Source organism: Tursiops truncatus, chromosome 19, assembly GCF_011762595.2.
Source record: "Tursiops truncatus isolate mTurTru1 chromosome 19, mTurTru1.mat.Y, whole genome shotgun sequence".
Classification (NCBI taxonomy): domain Eukaryota; kingdom Metazoa; phylum Chordata; class Mammalia; order Artiodactyla; family Delphinidae; genus Tursiops; species Tursiops truncatus.
The window spans coordinates 42,659,672-42,674,780 of record NC_047052.1 but is presented as its reverse complement, the minus strand read 5'-3'; the positions used below and the strand labels follow the sequence as shown (position 1 = coordinate 42,674,780).

At 56.2% G+C, this 15,109-nt stretch overlaps 1 protein-coding gene across 4 annotated transcripts; it reads right to left on the bottom strand.

Moving 5' to 3' along the window:
- Positions 1–503: 503 nt before the first annotated feature.
- On the bottom strand, positions 504–14,688 carry LSR (lipolysis stimulated lipoprotein receptor). Of its 4 annotated transcripts, XM_073796530.1 has the most exons (10): positions 14,555–14,688; positions 13,031–13,375; positions 7,889–8,008; positions 5,969–6,025; positions 5,268–5,414; positions 2,042–2,194; positions 1,847–1,906; positions 1,615–1,746; positions 730–1,358; positions 504–635 (listed from the first exon to the last, which is right to left on the bottom strand). In XM_073796530.1, exons 1-10 carry the CDS (start codon positions 14,664–14,666, stop codon positions 600–602), a joined length of 1,791 nt encoding a protein of 596 aa, XP_073652631.1. In that variant the 5' UTR covers positions 14,667–14,688; the 3' UTR covers positions 504–599. The 4 variants fall into 4 exon arrangements, with proteins under 4 accessions (XP_073652631.1, XP_033700814.1, XP_033700812.1 ...); XM_033844923.2 differs by lacking the exon at positions 5,969–6,025; XM_033844921.2 differs by lacking the exon at positions 7,889–8,008.
- Between the last annotated feature and the right edge of the window lie 421 nt (positions 14,689–15,109).

Here is a 15,109-nt window from a genome sequence, read left to right as displayed (position 1 = left end):
GCGGGGCGCGAGGTCGCCGTCGCCGCCAGCGCGGCCGCCGCCCCGGCACCCGCCGGCGGGCCGCCCGAGTGGAACGCGGGCCCGGATGGAACGCCGGGGAACCCGGAGGAGGGGCTCTGGTCGCCGGGAACGAGGCAGGCGGCGGGGTTTGGAGACAGAAAAGTAGGTCGTGGGCGGGGGGAAGAGTGGATGGGGTGGAAGGGGAGAGGAGCGCGCACGCGCGCCCCCGGCGGCCGCGCTGTGGTGCGCGAAGGCGGGGGCCCGAGGCGCATGCGCACGTCTGGGCGGGTCCGGGGGCGCGCACGCAGGGCGGGGCGGAGCCAGCGTGGGGCACGTATTCCTGGCCGCCGAGAGACGGAGAAGGCAGAGCTGGTCCTTTCCTCCTGGGTCGGGACGCAAGTCCCAAGAGAGAACTGGACATGCGGCCTTTTGCAGACACACACAGCAGCTGTCCGGGCTCCCCACCTCGCGCAGCAAAACAAACGCTTCCCTCCAGACTTGGGACTTGTGATCATAAGTTTTATTAGTCTTAGGAGGAGAATATCAATAATTCCTCAAATTTAAAAAAAAGTACAAAAGTTACATACAAAACGTTGAGATCAGACGACTAAACTTTCCCGACTCAGGCCCAAGTTCTGCAAGGGAAAAAGAAAGAAGCATGTGAGCTGGGGAGGACTGGAGAAGAGGGTCCAGGAAGGCTCTTAGAGCCAGGTAGGGCCGTTCACTCACCTTCTTAAGCCTCCGCTCCCGTGAGGCCTGGGAGTCAGTCTCAGAGTAAGGGGGAGGCGCTGGAGGGTAGTAGGCTTCCTCTTCTTCCTCCCTGTAAGGTCTCCTTCTCTCCGCTGGCCCCTTTTTCCGCAAGGCCTCTTCTAGTAGCTGCCCATCATATTGGGGGTCCCCAGACCTGGAGCCATCACCTGGAGGGTCCCGGGAGGGGTGGTAGCGGGCCCTAGGGTCAGCATGAGGGCGGCCTCTAGACCTGAAGTCATCATAGTAGGGATCCCGGGAGTGCGGGAAGTGCCTTGAGTCGTCTTGGTCTTGGTCGTAGAGGTCATCACGGCTGCGGCTTCGGGGGGGTGCACAGGCCCGGCCTCTCCTCCCACCACTTGGGGGAGACCTCCCTGATTCAGCGGAGCCCGGCCGGGCGAGGTCATCTAGAGCATCCACAGAACGGGCTCGGGGCCGCCCGGCCCCCCAGCCACTCCCTGGCCGGTCCAGGGGGGGCTCTTGTTCCCACCTCCTCGAACTCCGGGGGGAGTGGTGACCCCACTCCTCATCCCGGATCGGGGTGAGGGCAGGGCCCCGGGAAGGCCGGGATCTCCAGTCGTCCTCATGGAGGGAGGTGACTTCACTCATGGCTGTGGGAAGGAAGGTGTCACTGGTGGGAGGAGGTCAGGACCTAATGTCAGGAGCCCTGTGGTCCAGCAATGTCACCCACTTGGCTCATATACTCTCAAGGGGGCCCTAGGCTTTTCATCTATTTAGTGATGATCGTACACTTCACTGTGGCCATGGTAGGGAATGAGGGATTGTGTCCAGGATTTGGAGCAGGTATCAGGGAGTCATGTTTCCCCCAACCCCCGCAAGAATCCCTCAGACCCCAAGGCTCCTCACCTCGCTCTACACGGCCATTTGGGGGACCAGGTCGAGAAGAGTCAAAGTTGGCCAGCTCCTTCTCCATGTAGTACAGGACCCGCATGGAGTCGTCCTGCTGGTTGGCCTGAATCCTATAGCCACTACGGATTTCTGGGGACAGGAGTTGGAGGTGATCAGTTCCGGGAGGTTGGATGCTGACCCAGCCCCCTCCCCTACAGGCATGTCCAACCTCATAAGGATTGGTTCTCACCAGAGGTCACGTTGCTGTCTGTGTCACGAAGCAGGGGTACCTGGGAGCTGTGGCCACCAACTGGGGGAGACTGGCTGTCAGGAGGAAAACCCTGCATTCCAGCCCCCAAGCCCCCCTTCCAGCCCCAGACCCCTTAATGGCCAAATACCCAGCCTACCCCCTGCCCCAGCTGCTCCTGGCTCCCCCCGACCTCACCTGAGCTATTCCTGTCGAAGTCTCCAGAGTACCCATTGTACAGAGGGCCCATGGGAATCATGGCTGGGGTCTTGGCAGGGGAGAGGTGGGCATAGGTGCTGGGGGCGTAGATGCTTGGGACGCCTGAGGTGGCAGCTTTGCCTGCAGCATACACTGGGGAGGACACGCATAGCATGAGAAGGCCCCCAGGGGCCACATGCCTTCTTCCCACCCCACCTCCCCCCGCCACCCCCCCCCCCCGCCACCCCACCTCCCGCCACCCCAGGCTGAGGAGCTTCCCTAGGTGCTTGGTTGGTTTCTGCAGGGTCCCTGAGGTTAGGGGACATCAGCTTCATGGAGTCCACACCTCCTGTGCCATGCCTCACAGAAGTTTCAGGATGGGGGGGTGCATATTGGCAGCCGGCGGCCCCGATCTGGTAGGCCAGTATGTTTTAGACAGTTTGATGGTTTGCCAACATCTGACAAGGTTTTACATCAAACTCTCCTGCCAGCTTATCACAAGATGCGGCCACCCTGGACCTGCATTCCTACAGAGCAACAGGGGCAGAGGCGCCCTATAGCCGGTAAACAAGTATTCCCTTTGGCAGCTGAGCCCTTGCTCTAGAAAAATGGATCATCTTGCGGGGGGAATCCCATGCCTACTCCCCTCACACGCCTGCTCCGTCCTCCCCACAGGGTCTTGCAGACCCAAAGGTGATGGGACTCAGTCTGAGGCACGATCTTGGGAGCCTCAGCGTTCACTTGCCTCAGCGAAGCAGCAAAGCGTCTCCTCTAGTGTTTCCCACTTGGGGGCCGCACCCACCCCGCCCCCGCCTGGTTCTAGGCTTGACAACTCAAGGGCAAATCCTCCTCCTCGCCCTGCCACCTTCCTCCCCAGGCAAGAGGTTGGGTTCTGGTGGCTGCTTTGAGGCAAAAGTCATGGGCCTGGGCAAGTCACTTCCTCCCCGGGACTCCAACAGGAAGATGGAGTGGGGAGATGGGCTCAGAAAGCTCCCTTCACCTCTGATTCAGTTGGGAGGCAGAAGGCTCAGTGCTCAGCCCCACCCCACCCAGCCCTGAAGAAGCCCTTCGGCGGCTCAGCTGATGTGCCCTTTTACAATTAACTGTGGGAGATGCTGCTCCAGGACAGCTCAGCAGGCCTGTGGCTGTGACAGAAACGACAGGGCCTCCGGCAGGGAGTTAATGGGACCTCGCTTTGGGGTAACAGGGTCTCAGGATGGAGGAAATGGGGCCCTGGGCCTGGCATTTGCAGTCCTGGTCCCAGCCTTAGTTAGTGGGGTAACTGCGAACTTGTTTGCAGCCCTTGAGGATTCCACGCGACCTGTGAAATGACTAACACCCACTGCCCGAGCAATAAGCAAGAAGCTCTCACTAAAAATGATGAGAGGGAGAGGGGATGGCCAGCATGGGCCTCCAGAGAGCAGTGGATTTCTTTTTTCAGGGCCGCGATGAAGCAGGTTGCCCACCGCTGAATTCAGTGACTGTAAAGTTAGCCAGCATGGATTGAGATGCGGCCCCGTGCTGGGCCTGCATACACAGTGCTCCCTTGATGCTCACGACGCCCCCGTGACGGCAGGACCTTGCAGAGAAGGAAACCAGCTGCTCGTCTGAGGTCACGTGGTGTGAGTGGCAGGGCTCTGATTTACCAGTGCTGACAGCAGCAATGTCCAACAGCTAGTGGGCGGGGAACCCTCTCTGTAGGCCAAGCCCCGCAGTTAATGCGGGACACACCAGTTCACCGGATCCCAACTCACCCTGTACAGCGGGCTCTACCATGGCCCCATTTTACAGAGGAGGAAACTGGGGCTGAGAGGGGAGGTCATTCACTGGGCTTCCCAACAGGTAAGGTGTCCAGCCAGGACTCAAACCTCTACCTGCCCAAGCTTGCAACGACTGCCTATGATTTTCCCTGGACCATATCACACCGCAGTTATGGCACGTGGAAGCCTTAAATATACGGATGCCAACACACAGCCATCTGAGCTACACGGGTAATTCTTTCCACCACCTTGGCCTAGAAATCAGCGGGTGCCAGGAGAGGGGCAGGTCCGTCCCTCTTTTGGTCTCCCATAGTCTAGGTGCTCCTAACACGTAAAGTTATTTATTTCTGTCTACCAACATCATCTGTTCATCAAGTAAAGATACGGTGAACTTGACAATGATGAAGGAAAAGGTGAGGTGTCCTCACTAAGAACTAGTAGGGAAGTGTGCTTTCATGGCCCACTTTCAATACAAGGAACAAGAGAGCAGATATGTCTGAATATAAGAAAGTAGCCAGTGTAAACTTCCATGTCAGAGTTGATGAAAATAGTCATACGAACTTCCCAACAACTGAGTGCAGAGGTGCTGGTTCACCCAGATGCTCTCTGGAAGGGAACCGGCAGTGCTGAGGTCCCTGAGGAAGGGGAATGGGGCAGCTGGAGGAGGGAGACTCTCTCTTCCTTTCCACCCCTGTTTTGTTTGCTGCTTCTCCCTCCATCTCTGGTCCCACATCTAATCCCAGGCCTGCAGGTGCCCACTCTGAGGCACTGGGTGTGTCCTTAAACGGCATCCGTGAGAAATCCGGAGTGCTTGTGTGGATGTGGGTTGTTAAAAGATGCTTGAGTTTGCTGGGGCTGTCAACCTTGTTTGGTTTCTCACCTTTTTCACTTACATTTTGTTTTTATTTTTTTTTGGCCACCCCGCGTGTCATGTGGGATGTTAGTTCCCCAACCAGGGATCAAACATGTGCCCCCGGCAGTGGAAGCGTGGAGTCTTAACCACTGGACCACCAGGGAAGCCCCCAAGAATCTGTTTTTAAAGGGAGTTTTACTTTCCGGTGAATAATGTTTTGTACTATTTGAATTTTTTTTTTTTTTACCACGTGCATAAATTATACTTTCAAAAGCAAAGACTCAAAATAAATGAAAGGTGAAAAATAAGTGAAGAGCTGAAGTATGTAAATGATAATCTAAAACAGCAGGTCCTCCTTGGCCCACTTTCTCCCAAATTGCTCCCCTTAAAACCTCCAGACCGGGACTTCCCTGGTGGTCCAGTGGTTAAGACTTTGCCTTCCAATGCACAGAGTGCGGGTCGCGGATCTGAGGGCCCACATGCCTCAGGGCCAAAAACCTCCAGACCGGTGAGTGGCACCGTCCCGGGAGGCAGGCAGACGGCCACCTCCTCTCCTTGGACTCAGGAGGGAGGCCAAGCGGGGGCGGACAGGCGAGGGGCGAGGGACACTTACGGGCCTCTGGGCAGCAGCACTTTTCGGGGCAGCAGGGGCACCTGACGTAACAGCAGCAGGTGTGGGGGCAACACTGACACCAGCAGATGCCCAGCAGGAGGAAGACAAGGAAGGCAGCCAGGCAGACCACGACCACGAACAGCCAGTCTGTGGAGAGACAAGAGCCGGCCCTGAGCTGGGAGGCCGGGGAGGGCACAGGGATGCGGGCACCGGGGGCAGTGCGGAGTGAGGGTGGGGCAGGGGCTGTCTGCAGAGCTCTCCGGGAAGCTGCAGCTCTTGCTGGAGTCTCCGCGCCAGGGGCTGGGGCGCAGCTGCAGAGGGACGCCCGCTCCTCTACAACACGGGCCGGCCCCAAAGTTAGGGAGCTCGCCCCAGGCTCATCTGGACGAGGCAGTGAACACAAGGCGACCCGGCCAGAGCAAGATAGGCTGTAGCCTTGAGAGAGGACAGAGAGCCAGCTGCCCAGATCCCGACCCCCAGAAGGGCACTGCAGGCACCAGTCACAGGAGCCCCCTGCCTACACCCCAGGCCCCTCGTCAGCCAGCCCAGCCCACCCCACGGCCCAGAGCCAGGTCACTAGATGCGCCGGAGTCGGAGTCAGGCGGCGTTTTTAGTGGGGTCTGAGCGAGCGGCGTTTAGGGCGGGGGAGAGTACTCGGACAGAAGCGGTAAGTGGTACATGGGGGACTCCACCCGCCCTACCTTCCATGGGCCCCGCCTGAAAACCGGGTAAGAGCTCAGCCACCCCAGAGGTCCTGCCTGGAGGGACAAAAGAGAGACAGATTATGCTGCCCCTGCCCTGAAGCCCAGCTCCGGGGTCATCAGGGTGGAGGTATGCCCTGCAGAAGAGGTGGGGTCGGTGGACTAGCAGGGTCCGAGCATGTGGTTCCTCCCCCATCCCCCCATCCTATGTGGGTGCTGTTTTCCAGAAGATTTCCATCACGTAATTCACTCACTCTCTCCCGCCATGGGGGATTCTATTGCCCAGAAGGGTTCCAGGATGTATCCCATGGGTTCTGAAGGATCGACCTTAGTTTGGGACTCCATCTCTTCCACACACACAGGTCCTATTGCCCCAAAGGGTTCCATCCCAGGTGAGAGGGGCAGTCCCTGTTCCACCAGGCACAAGAGGCACAGTAATGCTAGGGCCCATAGAAATGTTTTATTTTAAAATCTGAAGAAAAAAATACGACAATACTGAATATATAACAATGACTTGTCTTTATAACAACACAATCATAAAATGTGTTTTTTTAATCCAGAGGACGAGGCCCTTGAAGGCGAAAGTGCCTACAACCCATAAAAGTCACAGTGTGGCCCTGGTTCTCTGCCCACCGGGGTCCCCTACGCAGGCTTCACGGCACAGCTCGTGTCTCGTTTAGGTGCCGCCCGGCACTCTGTGCCCCGCGCGTGCTGTGTCTCAGAGGCATCGACACACCTGGCTGTACACCAACAAAGCTCTATCCAGAGCTCAGCACCCCATGCCACATGCCCCCAGGAGAAGGTTCTAGCATATAAACCAGCGGTTCTCAAAGTGTGGTCCTGTCTGGGAGGCCAAGCCGCTCTCCTGATGACACTAAGCCATCGTTTGCCCTTCTCACTCTCCTTCGCCAGTAGAGGTGCAGGCAGGGGAGCTTTCCACAGGCTCCATCACATGTGATGATGTCATGTGCTCTGATGGTAATCGACTGTGTGCCGGATTCAATTTATAATATGTTAAACAACTATAAATATAACCCACAGAAACGTAAACAAAATTTCTTTGAGCTCCTCAATAATCTTTTACGTGGGTCCTGTGACTAAACTTGAGACATGCTGATGTAGATTGTGCATTTTACCAAAGAACACACAGATTTCTCTGGGTCACTGGTGCATGCATTCTGTCACCCAGACATGAACTCTGTTGCATGATCTGAGCACCCTGGGGCGTGCGCCCCCATCCTGTGCTCGTGCACACATGCGTCACCTTGCATCATGCATGTGATGATGGCAACATCTCACATAGAGCACACACCACGCGAGACTGTATGTGTCGGCTTAGAACAGAGCATCTGGCTAACGGCAGCATCCCTTCCACACATGGCGGGGGGGTGGGGGCTCACAGCCGGGCGGAGGCTGCTGGCGGGTACCCCAGCCTGCCCCTGAGCTTGTAGAGGCAGCCGAGCTTAAGGGGAGCAATAACTACACAAGCCACACAGTGCCATCCCAGCAGGGCAGAGGGCCGGCTTCCCGTGCTCTGGCAAGGGACTCCGGGGTGAGAGGTGGCTCTGGGGGTGGGGCAGAAGCCTCCTCTCAATTATATACGCCATCAACCCTCCTCGCTCACTGCCCATCAACTCTAACCGTTTCTGTACTTTTAAAAACGGAGACTGGGAAGAGGTAGAGTCCCCATTTCTCTCCACTCTTAGTTCTGGCTCTGGTTTATTTGAAATGTTGCGGCGGGCGAGGGGTCCCTACCCTGCCTGGGGTGCAGGGTACAAATGTGCCCAAGTGACTGGTGGTGCTGTGAGGGGAGAACAGAGCAGGCGACAGAGCCCAGAGAGTGAGCCGGAGGGCAGAGAGCAGATACAGCAGTGGCAGAAGAAGCCCCCGACCCTGTCCCTCAGGGCCCAGCCCACTCACCGAGGACGATGAGCTCTGCGTAGGCCTCGTTGTTCCCCTGGAGGTCCTGGGCTGAGACCACAGAGCAGTAGTACACACCGCTGTCCCCCCAAGCCGTCTGTTCAAAGGTCAGGTCAGCATCTGCGTCAGGAGGAGACGCGTGAGGGCACCTCGGGGGAGGGGTGCCTGATGCCCGCAGCCCCTGCCATGAGCACATGGGGAAGGGGGCTGCAGACAGACGAGTGAAAATTGAATCACTCATACCAAGGGTGCTCTACCTTTTAGGCTTGGTTCTAAACACTTAATGCGGGGAATTTCAAGAAGGTTGTCAGATGGCGCTGTTACCTTCCCTGTCTTGTAGGGAAAAGAAAGAGGTCTGGTGAAATTACTGATGAGCTGTACAATTGTGGCAAAAACTGGGGTGGTGGGGCTGGGACGGTCTGACTCCAGAGCCAACACTTCAGACTTACGCCTTCCTCTGTCCCATGTCCCAAAGCAAAAGTCGACTCCCCAAGACACGACCCACCACAGAGCCTAGTGCAGACCCAGGGGCCTGGGGCCTGGATAAGGAAGCAAAGATAAACAGGCCAGATTCCAGGAATCAGGAGTCACCCAGGCATGAGAAGGCGGGGATGTGAGGGAGAGACTTAGACTAGTCTCTTAGACTAGTTCCCTCGTCCTCCGGCCACCATTGGCACCCCGCTTCCAGGTCAGGCCCAGGGCTTGGGGACGCTCTGTGAAGCAGCCCGGGGCAAGGAGCCTGTTAATTACACCAGAAAAGAAAGTGTTTCGGCACATCCAGTTTCCTCTCTGCTCCTCAGGCCCTAATTAGTTAAATCCCTCCAGCCATTCACCAGGGCAGGACAGGGTGTGAGATGGGGCTGCGGGGCAACTCCACCTTAGGCCCCCCGGAGGACAGGAGGTAGGAACAGGCCAGAGACAGCACCCCCAGAGGCCCACAGCCTTTCTCCCCAGCTGCTCTGGCTCCCTCAGACCTGCCTACCACCTTGCCCCACGGACCCCTGCCCTTCCCCAGGACAGTTCCGAGGGCAGCCACTGCGTGCGCCCCAGTCCACAGCACCTGGGCATCAGTCAACTGCCAAAGGAACGAAAGACCCGGAGCCTCCTTCATTCTTCGGAAGGAAGCCCTCACATCCATAGAAAAACCTCCTCTCGATGTCTATCTACACCATTCCAATCGCCTCACCCTGGCTCACAAGGCCCTTGCAGTGACACACGGCCACTGGTCACCACACCAGCCTCATCCCCCCAACTCTCCCTCACTCACTAGACTCCAGACACACTGGCCGCCTCACTGTCCCCCCACGTGCTGGGCTCACAACTGCCTCAGCCTGCACTCCTGCTGTTCCCTCTGCCTGGCTCTGTGTTCACAGACCCTCGGGGGGCTGGTTCCATCCTGCTGGCACAGCTCCCCTGCCAGACTGCCTAATTGTATCAGCCAGCTTAGGGGCTGACTGGCCACGATCCCATCTCCAGGAGGAAGCGGGCTCCCGGCAAGCAGAGCCTGGTCTGTCCTGGTCGCTGCTGAGTCCTCCGGGGCCTGGCCAGGATCTGGGAACGAACCCCTTCCCTCCCCATGCTGACCTTCCTTAGTGTTCTGGGCATGTGGCTATATCCGAATAGGCGCCCGATACAGTCATTCAATATGCGACACACGATTACTGAATGCATCTGATGATGTTCCAGGCAGTAAATGAGGCACCTGGTGTACTGAAGAGCAACAGTTCTCAAAGTGGGATCCGTGGGACCCAGGGTTCCGCCAGGCCTTTGCAGGGGATCCCTGAGGTCAAAGTTATTTTCATAATAATCGTAAGATAGTTGCCTTTTTCACTTAATCTCGTGAGTGTAGTGCGGAGCTTTCCAGAGGCTGCACGCGTGTGTTATCACAATACATCGAATGCAGAAGCAGCTTTGAGAAGCCAGCTTCTATTCAGCCAGACTCTGAGATGTGCAAAAACATAAAATCAATGCCATACGTTTTCATTAGAGTTTTTCATTTGGAAAATACGGTTATTTTTTCATAAAAGTATGTTATTTCTACTAATCTATAGAGTTTATTATCGTCATTAAAAAATGTTTTTTATCTTCTCAGTTTTCTAGCTGTAAAAACAAAGCTCTTTGAGGACCTCAGTAATTAAGAGTGTAAGGAGGCCCTAAGACCCACACGTTTGAGAACCACTGCTGTAGAGGACAGGTATGAACCCCTGCCCTTACACGGCTCAGATCCTAACTGGGAAAGAGTGACAAATAAAAAATTTAAACATATCGAGGATCAGATGGTGATAGCAGTAATAGAAGGCAGACAGGAAGTGCCTCTGTTGTAGAGGTGGGGACCGTGCAGAGTTTAAGTGACCCGAAAGGTAGGGTGACCCTGGGCGCAGACACTCCTTCGTGGTCACGTATCCAGCCCCCAGTTATTGATCTCTTACTATGTGCTGGGTCCCTCTGCATATGTTCTTTCATGGAATCATCCTAAAACTCTAACCTACATTCTCCCAAATCCTCCAGATTCTCCATAACACCCTCTTGGCCCATCATTTTTTCCACTTGTATCTTTAAATCAGACTCTCAAAATGCCTCTCCAAAACCAGAACCCAAGAGGAGGGCCCCGCCCAAAGCTGGAGGGGGGCGGGAAGGCAGCCCCTAGGCCAGCAAGAGCTCCTAGGCCAGAAGCTAAACTCTGGGCTCCTGCGGGCCGGATCTGGGTCTCAATGCGTTTTGTTTGGCCTGCACAATGTTTTCAAAACCCATGAAAAATACCACTTTCCGGCTTCTTTTGATCAGTTCTAAGGCCTGGGCCCACCTCCTTCCTGCAAGGCGCACCCTGTTCCCAGTCTATGTCTGGTCCTGACATCACCTGGGCTGGGCATTGCTCTAATTGTTTTAGGTGCAAGGAGAAAATGCCCGGCCTCCACTTGGGAACAGGAGCTGGGCTTTCCTCCACCTCCCTGGGCCTCTAATTCCTCATCTGCACACAGCAGAGGCGGCCCTGGTGATCTCAGGAGGGGGTCCCATGAGCTCTCAGGTCCAGCGCTACTGAGTTGGGGGCACATGGGCCCCAAACAGCCTGAAGAGGTAGAAACAGGGCCCCAATCCAGGCGCCCACATCACCCAAAGGACGGAAGAACGGAAGGGGAAGCGGGACCCACCCAAGCTGAGGGACACTGCTCTGGTTTTCCCAGGATGACTTTCACTTTTAAAACCTGGGCCGTTGGTGGCCCTAGGAATTCCAAAGAGAACTCTGCTTTTCTCCATCCTCAAAGCTGAAATGGAGGAAGCTCCCATGGCTACTGGGCTTCCTGAAAGGACATACACACAATGGATGTTTACAAATCATGGCCTATATCAAACATGGGCCCAGGTCAAGGCAACTTGAAAGACCTGGGCCTGTGGGGCCTCTGGAGCAGGAAGAATCTGCCCCAGATACAGCCTGAAGGTCACTTGAGTTCTGGACTCAGCAAATGGGGCACAGTTCCAGCCAGTCTTCAAGGGCACTCTCAGGACTGAAGCTGTCCTGACAGGGCTGTCCGGTCATAACCTGGTCCAGGCTGGAGAAGTCCCTGGATTATGGGGTAGGGGCCTACACAGGTTGAACCCGCAAGAAGCCGTTTATCCACGAGAACAGCAGGAGGCTTTGGGCTCGCTGCCCGTGGAAATTCAGAGCCAGCAGGGCCGGTCCCTCCCCAAAACAAGACTGACACGCTAGGTCCCTGCCCATGGTCTAGACAGAGGGTGGGGAGGACTGTGTTCCAAGGCCTGGTCTCTTGGAGTTGGTAAAGGGATGCCCCCTTCCCTCCTCAGCCCCCATGCCCATGATTGAAACTCTAATCCTTGTTGAAGCAGGTGAGCCTTCGTCCCTCACCCACTGCTGCCCATCACCCTCCTCTCTGACGGCTAGATTCTTTAGGGCACAGTCCCAGTTCCTCTTCAAATCATATTTGCAGCGGTTTTAAGGGGTGAGCCCCGAGTCATTATCACATATCACCCAGGTCTGTTTTCTTTGTAGCACTTTGCAGGACTCTCTGAAATTCTCTTACTCCTTCTTTATCTGCTTGTTTGTTGCCCGTCTCATCCCACGAGAACATCACCTCCTTGAGGACAGGGATCTTGGCTGCCCTGATCACCCCTGCAGCCCCAGCACTGGTTACCATAGCTTCTGGCACTTAGAAGATGTCCCATAAATACCAAATAAATGGATGAATGAATGAACGGCTTCCCCACTGCCCTTTACCCGGTTCCAACAGGCACCTCCTATCAGCAGCTGGCATTATGGTGAAGGACAAGGGTTCTCAGTGCTGCCTGAATTCAAATCCCAGCGCCAGCCCTTCACTGGCTGTGCACCAAGACAAGCTACTTTATCTCTCTGTGCCTCAGCTGTCCTGAGTGTAAAATGTGGGCATACAGCACCTGGCAAGTTGTAGGCTTTCTCCATTAAAATCCCTCACCCCTTCGGTTCACTCCTGTTACCGCCTCAGTGAGTTCTTTGCTGAACTCCCTGGGCAAGCAAAGGGGTTACTAGCTTGAAGACTAGACCCAAAGTGTCTGACTTAGACTCCCACCAGCTGTGTGACCTTGTGCAAGTCACTTGACCTCTCTGGGTCTCTGTAAAATGACAATAACAGAATCCAGCCACTCAATTACTGTGGGTCTAAATGAGTTAATCCATGTCAAACTGGATTAGAGCCCGGCACACAGGAGGCTCTTTAAGAGTTGTTACTTATATACGTTCTACTTATTATTGCTGATGCTACTAGTATTATTATAGAACCCCGCCTCTCCCTCCATTACCCACTTTTCTTTATCTTCAAGCACTTGATAGTATGTGTTGTGTTTATCTTATTTGTCTCCCTCACTGGAATTCAAGCTCCAGGAGGGAAGGGATTTGATGATTTTGTTTACTGCTGTATATCCAAGGCCTCAAATGGTGCCTGGTATATGTTAGGTGCTCAATAAACCTTTGCTGTTAAATAAAGGAAGGGACGGATGGGTAGAAGAAAGGATCCCTCCCTCTGTCAATCCTTTCAGACACTGGCGCTGACGAACTTCCAGGTGGGGACTCCAGGTTGGACATGAGGAAGCCAGCACCACCACCCAGTCCAGCCCCAGCCCACCCCCTGCCTCCCCCCTCCCGACCCCACGTACTTCCTGTGATGGTGATCCTCCGGCCCTGGTAGTAGTCTCCCAGGGTCACGGCATTGCCCTGTTTGGTGGCCACAACCCTGACGGTGCGCACGCTGTCCTGGCACTCCACGTAGGGGTTGTAGCCCGGGTTACCAGCCGCCAGCTGGGCGTTAAGCTGGTTGTCAACACTGGCTGGGGAGAAGGCGTCAGCAAGGCGGTCCCGGCAGAAAGACTTGTACTTCCAGATCACGATGGGCGCCGTGGGGGTCGTGGTCGACTGGTAGGAGCAGGGCAGGGTCACGGGTTGGAATAGGATCACCACGTGGTAGGGGTCTGTCACAGTCACCTGGATGGCGCTGGCAGGGGCTGAGGGCAAGGAGAGTCAGCAGAGGGACCGCTGTGAGCTCAAGGAGGTGCTTCAGCAGGAAGGAGCAACATTACTTGTCACCAGCTTGACATTTACAAGTGTACGGTTTTACAAAGTGCCTGGCACACATTGTTCCTTAATCCCCAAGACCGGTGAGATAGCTCCGATAATCATGCCCATTTTACAGACCCAGGGGGCTGAAGCGGCCGGTGCAAGGTCACATTGGCCAGATTTCTTGGAACATCCTGTCCACCCCTCTTCCCAGAGTGTGACCTCGGAACCGCCCTTGCCCCCTCTTCCCTTGCCCATTCTGTCATGGAAAGGGCCTCTCTGTGGCCCGTGCAGGCAAGCCCAAATGGCCCCCCACAAAGCCCACAGTGCTCAAGGCCCCCCTTCAAAAACAACCACCAAGTGTTCCAAGTTACTCCGGGTTCTGTGAATTTGGAGGGGGGGATTTTGGAGTTGTTTGGACTGCTTTGCATACAATGGTTAAAGCCCCCCTGTAATGTCTCCACCAGCCTCCCACCTCGGCCCACCCAAAAGCATCTCAAATGAACACGCCCAAAGTGCCTGCTGAAAAGTAAAGTACCTCTGATACCCCCACCCAAACAAACATCAGATCCAGCAGAAGATGGTTTCCAAACAAGTCCTTGAGTCCCTTCCACCAGACTCCTACGCACAGATACTTCGGACATGGTTGGGTTGGGGGGTGGGGAGTTTCCAATACCGCACCCACCCAATGCCTGGGCGCTGTTTCTTGATCTCTCCCCCTAGGAATCTTCTACTCCAACGCTCAAGTGCCTTCTCCCCGTTACCCCAAGACTTAGAAATCTCGGCGGGCTACCGAGTCCTCATCCCGGCCTTTCCCAGTGATCGGTGGTCCTTCACCCCTACCCCACAAAGGGTCCCATTCTCCTTGCCGCTCCCGGATTCGCTGTCCCGGGAGTTTCACTTCCTGCTATCTCTGAACAAGGGCGGGGGAGCGCTCTCAGGCACGAATAGAGAATTCTTCTCTGGCACACAAGGGATCTCCGGAGACTTGGGGATCAGGAGGTCTTAGTCTCTGCGCTCCCCCTCCCCCAGTTCTCCTGCCTCCTGGGCAGTGGAGAACTCCATCCATCGCCCTTCTACAGTGCCCTCCCGCCGTTCCGCGGCACCAGGGACCCCGCTCTCCGTACCTGTGCACAAGGTGCTGAGAAAGAGCCACACGAAGACGACAGTACCCCAGCCCGGCGTGGCCAGGCAGGAGCCCAGCCGCCCCCAGAAGGGCCGGCGGGCCAAAGGCGCCATCTCGCCGGTCTGGGCGAGTTGGGCCCGAGCGTCCCCTCCCAGGTACCCGGAGGGTAGGGGGCGCGGCACGCACCAAGACTGGGAGGGGTGCCTGCTCCTCCCCTTCCTCCTTCCGTTCCTTGTTCCTATTCCAAGCCCACCCTGTTCTAGGATTTTAACTAGAGGACATATCGTGGACGAAGAGCATGCTTCCAGCTTTCGGGGAGAAACTTGCTTGACCCGCTGTGGATCTCCGAGCCACTCCACCCCCCGTGGCTCTGGGGAATGGATCGGCCCAGGTACACAGGGTGAGAACACAGGGCAGGGCTAGGGGGTGGGCGGCGGGGAGGGGCTCCTCCACCTCCCTCCCCGGAAGTGGGCTGACCCAGGTGCGTTCCGGCCCCCGAGGGTCGGAACCAAGTGACCAGCCTGCCGGGAGGGCGCCTGCAGACTAGGGATCCCGT

Coding starts and splice junctions, on each gene's coding strand:
- LSR (XM_073796530.1), bottom strand. CDS start 14,666: ATGGCGCCTTTGGCCCGCCGGCCCTTCTGGGGGCGGCTGGGCTCCTGC. Junction 8,009..13,030: donor GAGGATCACCATCACAGGAA/GTACGTGGGGTC, acceptor CTCCTGACGCAG/ATGCTGACCTGACCTTTGAA. Junction 1,359..1,614: donor AAATGGCCGTGTAGAGCGAG/GTGAGGAGCCTT, acceptor TCCTTCCCACAG/CCATGAGTGAAGTCACCTCC.